Raw genomic sequence first — 12,514 nt, forward strand, 5'->3', positions numbered from 1 at the left:
CTACTGCTTGAGAAAGCGTCACCACTGCGGCCTGCCAGAGGTCATCTCATTCTTCTCCAGGAGGAGCGTGGCTGGCAGGGAGAGGTGTTGATATTGCCTCTGTTTCCCCGGCAGCCGCATCGGGTACCAGGGCAGTTGCCTCCAGGATTGCAGGCAACGGGGTGGAGAAGGAGTACCCCTCCCACTGGCCACTGCTCCAGGGGCACCAACGCCCTAGCATCGTTAAGCCTCACTTTACCCCGAAGGAGGGTCAGTTGTGACCCATGGGCGGCCCCCAGAACGCATTGGTACCTGTTGAGGCACAGGCCCCAGGTGGGGCTCCCACACCACAAACTCGAGAGGATATGTGCCACCCCCTCTCCCTGCTAGGATCAACACACAGCCCCAGTTTTGTGCAGGGAGCACCAGGGGGGGGCCCTTGTCCACATAGCGGCACTAGAGGTGCCCTTCAAGTCTAACACAGGTAATCTTGCCGAAATACCCATTCTGGATGTTCCTTTTTCGGGGCATGAGGGGACTGTTGTGCTAACCTGTTCTTGGTGTGGAGTAACATACGTGTGTTGATGTTCCTTTTATGGGCACCCTATGCTGATATGATGTCCTGACTTGCCACATGCTTTCTAAGGTTCCTGATATGGGCATTTATGACATTTCTATGACAAGTGCATTTATTTAATAATGTGATTCCTGACTACTGCTTATGTTGCAGAATAATAAGTAACATATGTGTTCTATTATGACTACTGCTTATTCTGCAGAGTAAATATTGTGTAATCTTCTGTCAACTGCTATGGTAGCAGGGTATTACTGAAGTTGTGTTTGGTCTAATTATGTTTTGTGCAATACAGTTAATTTTTACATAACTTGGGGCTGTGTTCCTTTGTGGTTTATTTATTGCGTCACGTGTGTTGTGTGTGTTATGCAAACGCTTTACACACTGCCTCCGGGTTAGGCCTGACTGCTCGTGCCAAGCTACCAAGGAGATGAGCAGGGGTTATCTTGGACATGTAGATCCCTTGCCCTGACTAGAATGGGTGGATTCTGCATGGCTTAGGTGCATACCCTAGCCAAACAGAAACCCCATTTATAACAGCAGGTTTTAAAAAAAGCAGATAAAAATGGCACAAAGGAATCTCATAGATTCCATTGCAGCATGTTAACAGCTCCCCTAGCGCCAGAATGCCCCCCTTGAATATATTATTCCTGGTGCAGGCATAATGTGGGCAAGTGGTTACAAAGTGGTACAATGCAAGAATTGTGCCACTTTGTAAGTATGACACAGCATTTTTGCCCTTCCAGTCCCGCATTAGCATAAAAATAATTATGCTAATGTGGCATTGGAATGGCATTGGGCCACCATAAATCTTGTCCGTAGTGTTTTATAGGTGGAGTTCTCTTTTCTTTGTTGCAGAGATCCACTATCTTTATGGGAAGAGTGACAAAAGCCAACCATATACCAATAATGCTCTCCTCTTGTCTATATCTGCTGTGTGTGTTTTCTCAAAGAAAAAGAAAAAACAGTTGTTAATACTTTGAAAAACTCTGGTCCAGAAACCACTAAAATTAACTGCAAAGATCACATACACCTAAGCCTGGTGAGTGAAGGGCTTCAACTGTAGCAGCTCATAAAGAAAACTTGACTGGTTTAATTACCTCCTACATCACTACTTTTTGAGTACATGAATGCTTAGACCCTTTCATGGTTGAGACAAATAACATGTTATACAAATTTAGAGAGAAGTGGTCAGACCTGGAACCTAGTGAGCCACAGAAGTAGAGCATAGGATTAGTGATTGTCTAAATGTTATGGGAAAGGTAAAAGCACAGAGGTTGATTTTCTTAAACAAGAAATCAAAGATTTAGAAAATAGAAATAGATGGAACAAAGTGAACCTTTATAGAATTCCAGAGGGAGCTCTTGGAATTTATTTGGAATTATTCTTGAAGATAAATATCCCAACAAAAGTGCACTTGTTGAACTCTTCAAACCTAAATATGAAAAAAGCACACTGCATAGGTTAAAGGAAATTATCTACTCGTGCAGGACTGGGGAAAGTCACAGCATACATTCCATCCATTAATGTTATGCTTACTTTAGTGTGTCACCCTAATTGGGAAGGGTGTGCCCAGACTTTGGTCCCATGTGCACTGTATCACTGGAATCATGCTATAAGTTCCAGATGAGCCCTAACTAGGGTGAAACAGGTCCTGGGTTGCTGTATTCTGGATCATGGGGTACCTGGCCTGGCAATTCGGACTGAACTGTTCCCAATGGAACAGGGTCATAAGTGATTTGCATATGGCTGTGTTCAAAATGAGGTGCCATGGAGCATAGAATAGTGATGGACTGGGATGTGGTCCAGAGTAATTACAGTGACTGGGATTAATTCAAACATTCCATAATCCCTTTATGTATACTTTATATTTCGAGCTTAGCCTGAGTGTTTAGCAATTCAAGGTGTTAAAAAAATGATAAAACTAAGGGCCATATTTATACTTTTTGACGCACAACTGCGCCAACGCAGTTGTGTGTGAAAAATTTTACCGCCGGCTAACGCCATTCCAACACACCATGCGGGCACCTTATTTGTGGAATGGCATTGGCCGGCGCTGCGGACTGGTACGCATTAAAAAAAATGACTCACACCAGGCAGCGCCGGCTTATGGGAAAATGGGGGTTGTGCGTCAAAAAATGGTGCAAGTCATGTCTGAGGAAAAAATCAGGCCTCACACCGGACTTGCGCCATTGTTTTTTACGCACAATCCCCATTGACATGACTCCTGTCATAGCAAAGACAGGAGTCATGCCCCCTTGCCCAATGGCCATGCCCAGGGGACTTATGTCTCCTGGGCATGGTCATTGGGCATAGTGGCATGTAGGGGGGCCCAAATCAGGCCCCCCTATGCCACTTAAAAAAATAAAATAAAAAATACTTACCAGAACTTACCTTTCCTTCCCTGGGATGGGTCCCTCCATCCTTGGGTGTCCTCCTGGGGTAGGCAAGGGTGGCAGGGGGTGTTCCTGGGGGCAGGGGAGGGCACATCTGGGCTCCTTCCGAGCCCACAGGTCCCTTAACGCCTGCCCTGATCCAGGCGTTAAAAAACGGTGCCCATCAGGCTGTGCGCCATTTTTTTAGGCCCACCTCCTCCTGTGCATCAAAATGACGCCAGAGTATAAATAAGGTGCACAGGCCTTAAAGTCATTTTTTGGAAGGGAACGCCTACCTTGCCTATAATTAATGCAAGGCAGGTTCCCCCTTCCAAAAAATGACACACATGGTGGGATTTTGACGTCCGCGGGGTCGGACGTCAAAGTATAAATATGGGGCAGGATTTGCACCGAATGTCCGTCAAAATTGTTGACGCACATTCGGCGCAAGCAGAGTATAAATATGCTCCTGATACTTCCAGGCCATCCCTACAGCTCTCGGTGACTTGCAGTAGTGGAAAATAACATGCTTTAAGAATGATGGTTAGTCGGTGGAGGAAGAGCAGTGATTGCTTCAAGCTGCAGTGGAATACCTTGGGACTGGCACTCCTATTTTTATAAATTAAGTACTTATTTTGTTGGATTTTTTTTAAGGCTTTATTTAAAACTATTGTTACATGTAAATTAGAATATGGCCTGCATTAATATGGCATTTGGAGACATCCCAATGTAATAACCTCAACAGAAATACTCTCTTACTAACCCAATACACTGTGTTTTCATATTAGCAAAAAGGTTTTACCAAGCTTCAAGAGCACACCCACATCACGGATACTGCAAGCGATGCATAGCTGCAAGCTTGTTACATTCAGAACAGGTGCAGGACAGGAAGCATCAACAGTGCAAGTGTCCCTCACGTACACATAGCATGTATAGCATAGCGTGAAGCAGTGATATCTTCCCTCCTACAGAGACCAATGTAATAATATGACAATAAACAGTTTAAGGTTTGCATTCACTGAAAGATTATGAAACAAACCACAACAGTTCAAGCTCCCCTCACATATAGAACATTGCTGACTACTGCCTCCTACCAGACAGAAGCTGCTTCTGACTATACGCCATTATGCTGCCATGCTTCAATGGCTGGAGAACTGAAGTGTGGAGAGTCTGGACCCCACAGCTCCATGTCTCCTGAGGGGATGTCAGTGGTTTAGAGTGCTATTTGCAATTGTGGTTGACAGTGGTTAAGGCTAAGGAGCTTAGCAACTGGATGCAGAAGGTTGCCGGGAGAGTCAGCCTAAACCCCAACACTTCCTCTCCCTTGCAGCCTTCTAATAGTAACCATAGCAGGTAGTAGTAACAGGCACAAGAAAAACGTAATGTACATGAGATGGAAAGGGGCCACAATGGAGAACTATCCTTGCTTGCCATTGCATGGAACCAATGATTCATGTTTCGCTGCTTCCTGTGAAACATCAACATGCAACTAGAATTAGTGCACTGAAGAGTTACCCCTACACCCCAACATAAATAATGAATGCATCTAACAAAATTACATCTGCCTGGATATGAATTGAATAGAGACATACAACACAGGTCATAAGTTCTCTTAACTTGTGCACAATGAGCAAGTCATCAAATGACTTGTTTTTCTTCTAGGGTAGGGTCAGGTGTACAATGCTACATTCAGGGTCCCGATGCTTCATTCGAGCTGGTGGTCACAGTTTATGGAACAATTCTTTTTATTAGGTTATCCATGTAAGAGACAACTGCCTCCTTGAGCAGTACACCGCATATTGCCTACACCCTGTGGGCTGGCAGCACGTCAACGTGAAACTAGGTGGAGCACAAAGCACAGCCATACACCTACATCCCTGGGGCCGGCGGCGGTGGAGAGGCATAAAATCAAATCAGTAAACTTGTCAAAGGAAAAAAAAACACTTAGCCCTCCCCTATCTGATCCTGTGCATAGCTTATGTAACGACAAACAAGCAGTGAGTAGAGTCGGGCAGCTATGTTGGGAAGCCGCTAGCCCCCCGTCCTCCCCTCCGACCCTCCTGGTGGTGTATCCGGGAGTAAACGAAAGACAAGGAGATATTTGACTGGCAGGTCAGTTCTCGGAACTCCTGCAAGAGAAGGTTGATAAGGGGGGCCCACATGTCAGTGTACCTGGCATTATCCGGATCTACAGCTATGGACAGTTTCTCCATTCCTTACACAAACCATATTCTATCTGACCACCGAGTATGGGATGCAAGCCGTGCCCCATTGTAAGAGTATGACCTGGTGGGTGGCATTTAGAGCCAGGGCCATCTGTTGTCCCTTCTGCGAGTGCAGGGGGTATGTCAAGGTATTATGGAGCCCCAAAATGCTTAAAGTCTTCGGGGGTGTAATCCAGGAGCAAAGTCTAGGTTAGGTACGATCAGTGTCATGAGTGAGGGGAAGTTTGTGAGGCCAGCCTTTGTTGCCAAAGCATCCCAGACACCCAGAGTCACATTTGTGATCGGTGAGGAGTATACGCCCCAAGCTCTGTGTTGTCACAATAGCCATATCTCCTTCCAAATATGTCAGCCAGCTAAAGATTGGTCCATGAAGGTCTAATGTTTCTCCGACATTAAGCCATTCCACACTACCACATAGCGGAGTTGGGCCATTTGATAGTATCTAAGGATCTGAGGGGCCACCAGCGCCTCTGTGCTTTGGGGTGATACATCAAATGTGTCTGCAGGTGTGGATTCTTACCCTCCCATATGAACTTATTTTCAGTGCATTTGGCGGTGAGGGGGAGCCTCTGGAATATGTATAGAATGTGAGGAAGTATGGACATCTTCACTGCCGCAATCTGGCCCATGTACGACAACCAAAGGCGGCCCCATGCATCCAGATAACGACGAATCTGTGCGAGAAGATTGGAATAGTTAACAGTCAATGTTTTGTGTGCAGTGCATGCCAGAATGATGCCCAAATAGGGTATGCTGTCAAGCATCCATTCAAATGGGTACATGAATCGTAAAGCACTTTCATGGCAGTCTGTAAAGTTAAGGATCTGCAATATTTGAGTATTGATTTTGAAACCTGCCACCGCTCCAAATGAGCAGAGCTCCTCAGTTAGAGCAGGGAGGGATCTCAGGGGATCTGTAATGGAAAGAATAACATCGTCAGCATATAAGCTGATAAAGTGCTGTGTACCTTCAAATGGGACACCTCGAATGTTGGCTTTGCCCCTCAGCCTCTGTGCTAGGGGCTCCATATAGAGCACAAATAGAGGAGGGGATGGGACCAGCCCTGCTGTATCCTCCTCTGAATAGGAAATGGAGCTGACAGCATGCCATTGATTTTGACAGACGCCCTACGGGCACTATAGATCCTTGCAACGCATTTTCAAAAGTGAGTCCCAAGGGTTAACTGCCAAAGTGTGGCAAAAAGATAGGGCCAATATACATTATCAAACACTTTTACTGAGTCAATGGATAGTAAAAGCACCTCCTGTCTTGACCGCTGTACTTTATCAGTCAGATGCAATATGTGTTTGGTATTGTTGCCCATCTGTTGGGTCGGTATAAATCCCATCTGGTAGGGATCAATCAGATCTGGCATCAAGGGGTTGAGATGTGACGCTAGAGAACTGCTTTACATATATATATAGTAGAAAAATTGGCTGGTATGATCCACAGAGAATGTATTCCTTGCCACATAAATGGTGGCCTCCTCATGGTATCTGTGACTGTATCTGTATCAGCAAAAGAATTGTAGAGCTGGGTAAGCAGCAATGTCAGTCATGGCAAAAGGTTTTGTAAAACTGAGATGTAAAGCCGTTGAACCCAGGGGCCTTCATAGGCTTCAGGCAGGCTATAGCGGCAATTACTTCCTATATTCCTATATGTGGACTGTGGCCTCAGCATCTGGCAGTGGGGTGAGGGAGATGACCTCAAGATATGTCAGGGGCTCGCCATACAGAGTATCCGTGGAGGAGTATAGTGTGCTATAGAAGGCTTTGAATGCATCCGATGCAGCTGCTGCCATCTCAGTTGTTGTGGAGCTCTTGGTACAAATCGTTTTCACTGCCCCAGCATGGATGTTGCTGCGCTAACGGTGTGCAAGCATCCATCCACTGTGACTATTGCTCAAGTAAAATGCAAGCCCAAGGCGCAGTATTGCGTATTCAGCCCAGACTTGATCGAGGCATTTGAGAAGGAGTCGGGCCTTTTCCAGTTCCTTCTACAAATTCTGAGCACCAGTTCAGTTATGAATAGTCTCTAAGTCTGCCACCTCCCTCTTGAGGGCCGGGCGCTTCTCTTTCTGGTGCCGATTCTCCTCCACAGTTATCACAATCAACTCATCCGGACTACTAGCTTCAAGACTTCCCAGACAGATGCTAATGGCGTGTCTCATGTGTCAATAATTAGCAAATATGAAGCTAACAGTTTTTTTAAGAGAGGTGACACTAGCCTGAGACTGTAGGAGATTGTTCTGTAGTCGCCAATGAGGGCTCGCCATCTGGCCAGCGGGGAGCCAGACCGACAAGCACAGCAGAGCATGGCCCAACAAGGAGCATGGTGCAGTGGAAGCATCTGTTATGAGCCCTAGGAGGGAAGAAGAGGCAAATAAATAATCACTGCATGTGTATGTTTTATAGAGACCCCGCCAAGCATTGTGTAGTCCACATTTGGCAAGCCACTGGTGTCCTGTGGTAGTGAAGGCCCCCGCCTCACCAAATCATTGCCCAGATCTGACCAGGGTTGAACCCATGACTGGTTAAAGTCATCCCCTATCAGTATGGCTGCACCTGTTGTCTGAAACACCGATTCTAGAGAGGAAGTCAGACTGGGCTCCTGATCTTCATTCAGGGCATAGACATTCACCAAAGTCAACATGAATGTGTCTAGTTTAAGGCGTACCTCAAGAAGGTGTCCCGGGAACTCCCCCAGAGTCTACAGTATCCCCCTTCTAAATCCACAAGAGAAAGTTATGGCCACTCAACCTTTTTGGAGGAGCCGGAAGATCAAAGTTGTTTGGGGAACCAGTGAGAGCACATTCTATGAACATCCTTCGGGAGCGGATGTGTCTCCTGCAGGAAGCAGACATCTGCCTCCGATTGCTGTAGGAGGGAAAGGACAGCCAGTCGTTTGGAGGGATTGTTAAGTCCCCTTACATTGAGGCTAAGAATCTTCAGATCCATGGTTCACAGAAAGAGGATATGAGAGCGTGGAGGAGCCACCTTAGCTGAAGCTAAATCTCGTTGGGGTCCAGTCTGTCCAGGAGTAACCACCATGTCATTGCGTAGATGGGTAAGAAGTAACACAGGGATAGGACACTGACAAACACCCCGTCAAACAAAACCAACATAACCAAATCAAACCATTCAAACAGACCAAAAAACAGCAGAGCAGAGTAGATAGAGTCCTGTTGTGCCAGGTGGTCCAACTTTACCAGTCTCTAGTAGAGAGAATACCATCTTACAGGGGAAATCACATCCAACAGTTCTCCAGCTGTCCACTCTCCGTCCTCACCATTGCCCGCCTTGTCTGCCCTTGTAGAATCACATATCAGGGAGCCCTGTTCATGATGCAGCTGCATGGGCTGGAGTCACCAGGCAGTGTGGCCAGCACCACTTTCCTCTCAAGTGCCATGGTGGCTGGGTAAAGTGCTGCTAGGGGTTTCTGGGACTTCTGCTTCCAGTGGTGTTTCATTGGGCCATGTGGTGGAGGCCTCACTGGGGCCCCCTGCTTCACATTCAGTAATTCCAAGCACCTGCAGGCCTCCTGCAGGGACCACAGTTGATGCAGTTTACCATCAAGGTGGAAGATGACTTGAAAAGGATTTCCCCAAGAGTAGGAGATCCCGGCCTTCTGTCAGTCAGCTGTGATTGGTTGAAAGTTTCATCACATCTGAAGGGTGATGGTGACGAAGACCTGTTATAGTAAGGGTGTGTAATCTCTGAAGTGGAGAGGATGAAGGTCCCTAGCCCTGTGGAGGATGGTTTCCTTTAGACCGAAGTCATGCACACATACCAAAATGTCAGCGGGCTTGGGGACTTGGCACAGAAGTCCCACTCTGTGGAGTCTATCAAGTTTCATGGTCGGGGGTGCCGCATCTCCCAAAATGAAGCCAAAGAAGGCAATGTAGGATTCTAGGTCCATTCCCTCTGTCACAGTAGGGACTCCCCCGATGCAGATATTATTCTGCCTGGAGTGGTTCTCCAGGTCTTCAGTGTGGGACTGAAGCTCAATTTGTTGCTCTTGAATGCAGAGGATTTCTTGCTGCATCCACTCGATTTCTTCATTACAGTAGTCTTCCTTGCATTCCAATGTGGCAACCCTCTCCCCTACCTCATCCAGGTCTTTTCATATCTCTCACAGGTCCGAGGAAAGGTCCCTTTTGACCACTTGTAGGTCTTCCCACAGGGAGGCGAACAATGCCTTCAGGAAGGAGTGCATCACTTGACTCTCGGGTTCATCTGCGTCTCAAGAGGGGTCATCTTCTTTTCCGCCTTTGAGGCCCCGGGCTGGCATCATCAGCATATCACACAGGGACATGTCTTTCTTGTTGTTAGAAGCCATGCTCTCAGGTGCCTACCAATGCAGCCCTAGCTAGTCCCTATAGGAGGTTGCAGATCTCTTCAGGAAGAACTAGGGTCATCAGCTGGACCTCTACAATCACTGTCCACCCAGGGGGATGCCCAAGTTCTCGTCGAGTGCCCCTCGTGTGTTGCCAGGTCTCAGCCTTTGGTGAAGGCCCTCACCGATAACAGGACCCTGGTGTCCTGCAATGCAGATTCACTGGTACAGGAGGAGGCCCAGTGAGAAAGGCAAGATTAAACTTGAGAAAGGCAAGATTGGGGCAATAGTTCAGGGTCCTCCCCCTCCCAAGAAACATCTAGGCTGGTATAATGCAGTCAAATAATCAAAGGGCAGGCCCAACTCACTGTGATTCATGGCACGCAGAAATCAAGCAGGTATGAAGCAGACCAGGCGGAATGTGGGATTAGGGGAGATATACCAGACACTGTGGCGTTACCGGGTCCACTTCAAGCAGGCACACAGAGGAGGCTCTTTGCGATCAGTGTGGGTAAGAAGGCTCTGGCCACTTAAAGTACAACCAGAGGATTACAGGGGGAGGCAGTTTCCCATGGTTGGCCCTGCTCACCTGCAGGAAATGTTGCCGCACAACTGCTGCTCCCTGATCCCCCAACTGCCAGCTCAACCAAGGCCCTTTCCAGGATCAGGTAGGTCGCTGCAGGAGCCTCAGCCCACCAGCTCGCAGCAAGGACGGCCACTCAGGGGCACCATGGCAGCCTTCAGCGCTGCTCTCATGGGGGTCGGCCAAGCTTCTCAGACCGCTACAGTCATCCGGCTCATCTGCACTCGGCGCGCCCAGTCTTGTGTGAGGTGGTTCGATGAGAGCGCCCCTGAGCTGTAGTGAGAGCCCGTAGCAGTGGGAATCCCACCCATGTGGATCAGGCCCAGACGTAGGCAGCAGATGTCGAAGCTCCTATTGCTGTCCGTGATGTCTTCCGGACAGATCCCTCAGGTCTCTGGTGTGGCCTGGTCCCTCTCACCTCAGATGGGGTGGAACCCAGGTGGTGGGCAGGGCGCTACATGCATCTTTAGGTTGGCGGGGACAGAGAGACTGGAACACACGTCTCACCCATCTGCCACCTAGGCCACGCCCCACTGGTGGTCACAGTTTAGCTCCACTAGCACTCATTTTTGGAGACTGGTACTTATTTTTAATCATCGTACTTTGGTACAGAACAAAAGAGAAAAAGGCATAAAAGCGGGAAGAGAATGACAGAGAATTAGTGCTAGAGGGAGAAAGTAGTGCTCATAAAGAACTTGCACAAGTGAGACAAGGCACCAGAGAATGATGGATGAAAGAGACATGAGGTGGAATCAAGAATACCCAGCCTTGGAATTCAGCACCCTAACATTCAGCAGCTCTGACCGCAGTCTTCTGAAAAAACTTGGGCACCCCATAAAAATAGGCTGCAGGTAATGGTAACTCTTCATTATTACCTGAACTGATTACTGTAGCATGACTAAACGTTGAACAATGCATAAAGTAAAACTTTGGCAGGTTACAAGAACTAAAACTGTAAAATACTTTCAGGTACATTAAATTGGTCTAAACATATATATATATATTACATATAGATATATTTAGTCTTGCAACTGTAGAGCATTCACTTTTCACTGCATCTCTGTCCTTGTCAGAACCTCCTCGAAACATGTATCACGATTCAATTTAAACAAAATGTTATTTTGGATCCACAGATGTACTAACCGTGCCACTTGCTCTGACAACCGGAGCATCCAGGTCAGGATAGACATTATCCAAATACCATTTGAAGCTCTTGCACTGAAGCCGCTTGCGAAGGGCTTTTTGTTCCGTTAGGTCTCCAACCTCAAGATTTTTGAGGTTCATGTGGTTACCATGCCCATAAAAGAGCTCTTTGTATTCATCCATCCAAACTTCGGCAACACGGGCTAGGTTTCTTTCAACAGTTTTAATACGGTCTTTAGGGAAAGAATAAGGATTGTCATTTCTGAAGATGTGACCCACTCTGGAGCAGGGGTTGATTTCAATCTCTCCCCCACACATCCAAACCTACAAAAGATAACAGGTCCACAAGATAAACACAGGTTAGTTAATGTATCACTGTGAACACAGAGACTGTTTAGTAACTGACTGATCCAGGTACCCTATGGTGTAATATTAGACAATTCTAATTTAACAACAGCAAATATACGTCTTATTCCTAAAGAACCAGCATGTTTTCTTGCTAGCTATCTATTCATCCATATATGTTGCAATTTTTAAACATAAATGGGACAGAAAAATATTCAAATAAAAAGAGTTCCATAAATGCTTAAGTTAGTTTATACAGTGCTTGCAAGGAAAAAAATGAGCAAGGGACTGCACCAACTGCCATATCTTCACTATTTTTAGGACTGGCCTCAAGACAGCTAGAGCTGTCAGAATGAGCGCATGTGATAAACACTACCAGAATACTGAGTTTTAAATATTGGGCTACAAACCCATAGCTGTCTGCTGACACATTTTTGTTATAATATAGTAACACACAATACAAATGATGAGTTTGAGATGGAAACAGAACATGTCCACAGAAGAGGCTAGGGCACCCCACCCACCACCACTTCTTCACCAGGGCTTGTCGGGTTGTGGTACAAAAGGTTTCATGGCCGTACAGCCCTTACTTTGTGTGGCATCATATAGGTACTACTCTCTCCAATGCACATGAGTAGCAGAGAAAGCCTTCTCTGTTCTGCATCTTTTCTGAGGGAAACCTTATTCTAAGATGACTGTTTGGGTTTTTGAACTGTAAAAGTGCATATGAACTGTTTAGAAGTAGGCTGCTGTCCAACTGCCAAGGACTTGGACTGTAAACTGGAGTATCATAATTACTTTGAAGAACCACATCAAAAGAGCATGAGTGAACCCTGCTTTTATGCATCCTAAATGTGGAGCCGAGCATTTGTCTTTTCCTCAAGATTAGAATTAAACCTGATGCCCATTTGAGGTGTGGCTGGACTTCCCTTCTGCTGCTTATATTGCCTGTGAA

The 12,514-nt window shown here is 46.6% G+C and overlaps 1 protein-coding gene across 1 annotated transcript in view; it reads right to left on the bottom strand.

The window, feature by feature from the left end:
• The window catches only part of GALNT5 (polypeptide N-acetylgalactosaminyltransferase 5), a 214,456-nt gene that overhangs the window by 98,673 nt on the left and 103,269 nt on the right, over positions 1–12,514 (bottom strand). The window contains exon 7 of the mRNA XM_069225153.1: positions 11,215–11,538. Coding sequence (XP_069081254.1) covers positions 11,215–11,538 — 324 coding nt within the window. The remainder of the gene's footprint in view (positions 1–11,214; positions 11,539–12,514) is intronic.

Source organism: Pleurodeles waltl, chromosome 3_1 (assembly GCF_031143425.1).
Source record: "Pleurodeles waltl isolate 20211129_DDA chromosome 3_1, aPleWal1.hap1.20221129, whole genome shotgun sequence".
In the NCBI taxonomy this organism is placed as follows: Eukaryota; Metazoa; Chordata; class Amphibia; order Caudata; family Salamandridae; genus Pleurodeles; species Pleurodeles waltl.